The sequence below is a fragment of the Gekko japonicus genome, unplaced genomic scaffold (assembly GCF_001447785.1).
Source record: "Gekko japonicus isolate JY-2015 unplaced genomic scaffold, Gekko_japonicus_V1.1 scaffold1956, whole genome shotgun sequence".
In the NCBI taxonomy this organism is placed as follows: domain Eukaryota; kingdom Metazoa; phylum Chordata; class Lepidosauria; order Squamata; family Gekkonidae; genus Gekko; species Gekko japonicus.
This window is the reverse complement of record NW_015168105.1, coordinates 356,631-358,136: the sequence shown is the minus strand read 5'-3', so window position 1 is coordinate 358,136 and position 1,506 is coordinate 356,631. Positions and strand designations below refer to the sequence as shown.

Below are 1,506 nucleotides of genomic sequence, written 5' to 3'. Positions count from 1 at the left end.
TTTTTAAATTAAAAAATAATAATCCCAAGATTTCTCCCATGGAAAAAGCAGAGCTTAATCTGAGCGAGAGCTGAACCCCAGCATCTGTTTCCCAGGCCAGCCCTAGATCATACAAAAGTGTACCTCTGAACGTGTACAGAGAGCCCTTCTCTGGCCACTGAGCCTCTCTCTGACCCGTCTGAGATGAAGGAAGGCGGCTGCCCTGATCCCTCTCGCGGTCCAAACCGGAGCGCGGGAGAAGGAGGAGGAAAAGGAGGCCAGCGAGCGGTCCCAGGCAGAGAAGCGGAGAAAGACGGGAGCGACGGCCAATGCCCAGGCAGGGGGAACACCCCTCCCTCTCTCCCTCCCTCCCTCCACCCGCGGCAGAAAGCCTGGGAAGAAGAGACCCCGCCCTCGTCCTCCTCCACTCCCGCGTCCCTGCGAGAAGACGACGGGAAACATCTCCCCCCCGCCGCCGCACGCCCCCCCCCCCATCCAGAGGAACAAAAGGCGCCGCCAGCCTCCATCTGGTCTTCCCCGGCACGGGCGGCTTCTTCACATCCCGCAGGGTGGCGGTAGCATCAGCAGGCGAGCGCGGAGCACGCGGCCGCCCCACCCAGGCCCCTCCCTCCCCTTTGCCTGCAGCCCGGGCGGGGTCTTGCACCCTTCCTTCCCCTCCCGCCCTCGAAGCCCGCGTGGCTGGCGGGCGGACGGTGCAGTGCGCAGCATTCCCAGGATCGGGGCCGTGGGCGCTCGGTGCAGGCACCGCCCGAGGAGGCTCCTCCACAAGGCCAGCGGCGGGGAGGGCGCCCTGGACGCGGCCATCTGGCTCTACCAGTTCTGCCTGATCGTGCTGGGTGACTCGACGGTGGGCAAGTCCTGCCTCCTGCACCACTTCGCCGAGGGCCGCTTCCCGGGGCCCGCCAAGACTGACCCCACCGTCGGGGTGGACTTCTACTCCTGCCTGGTGGAGATTGAGCCCGGCAAGAGGATCAAGCTGCTGTTCTGGGACACGGCCGGGCAGAAGAGGTTCAGGTACGCCACCCTTCCCTCCCCCCCCAGTTTATTCGTTGGTGTGTGCATGTGTGGCAAAGTTCAGCCCCAGAACCTGCCCCCTGCCATCTTCCATTAGGAGACTGGATTACATAAAACAAAGAGAAGACAAGTACCTCTTAGCTTGCTAGAAGGAATCAGTATTCCAGAGCATTATATGATCAAGAAGGGTACCTGAGGAAGAACAGGTCTACTCCTGATTGAGAGCAAGGTGGTAAAAATCCAAATTGAGAAAAAGGACCAACAGGCTTTTGCAATATTAAAGTGCTTCCGGATCCCTTTCCGCAGTATTTTGCTGGGAGAGAACTCTCATTCTTCGGATTTAGGATTCAAAAGTGCCAACAAATTTAATTTTATTTCCTCAGCATTTCCTGCTCTTTTCAATCCTCTTGCCAATCCGATTTCATTCTCAATCAACTGCGCTTTTGACGTCTTCCTAGTGCTCATCTCCTCCAGGCGTAATTCCTCAATGGG

General features: G+C 58.5%; 1 protein-coding gene across 1 annotated transcript in view; it reads left to right on the top strand.

Moving 5' to 3' along the window:
- Positions 1-741: 741 nt before the first annotated feature.
- The window catches only part of RAB39A (RAB39A, member RAS oncogene family), a gene marked incomplete at its 5' end in the record, with an annotated part of 17,775 nt that continues 17,010 nt past the window's right edge, over positions 742-1,506 (top strand). The window contains one exon of the mRNA XM_015414811.1: positions 742-1,014. Coding sequence (XP_015270297.1) covers positions 742-1,014 — 273 coding nt within the window. The remainder of the gene's footprint in view (positions 1,015-1,506) is intronic.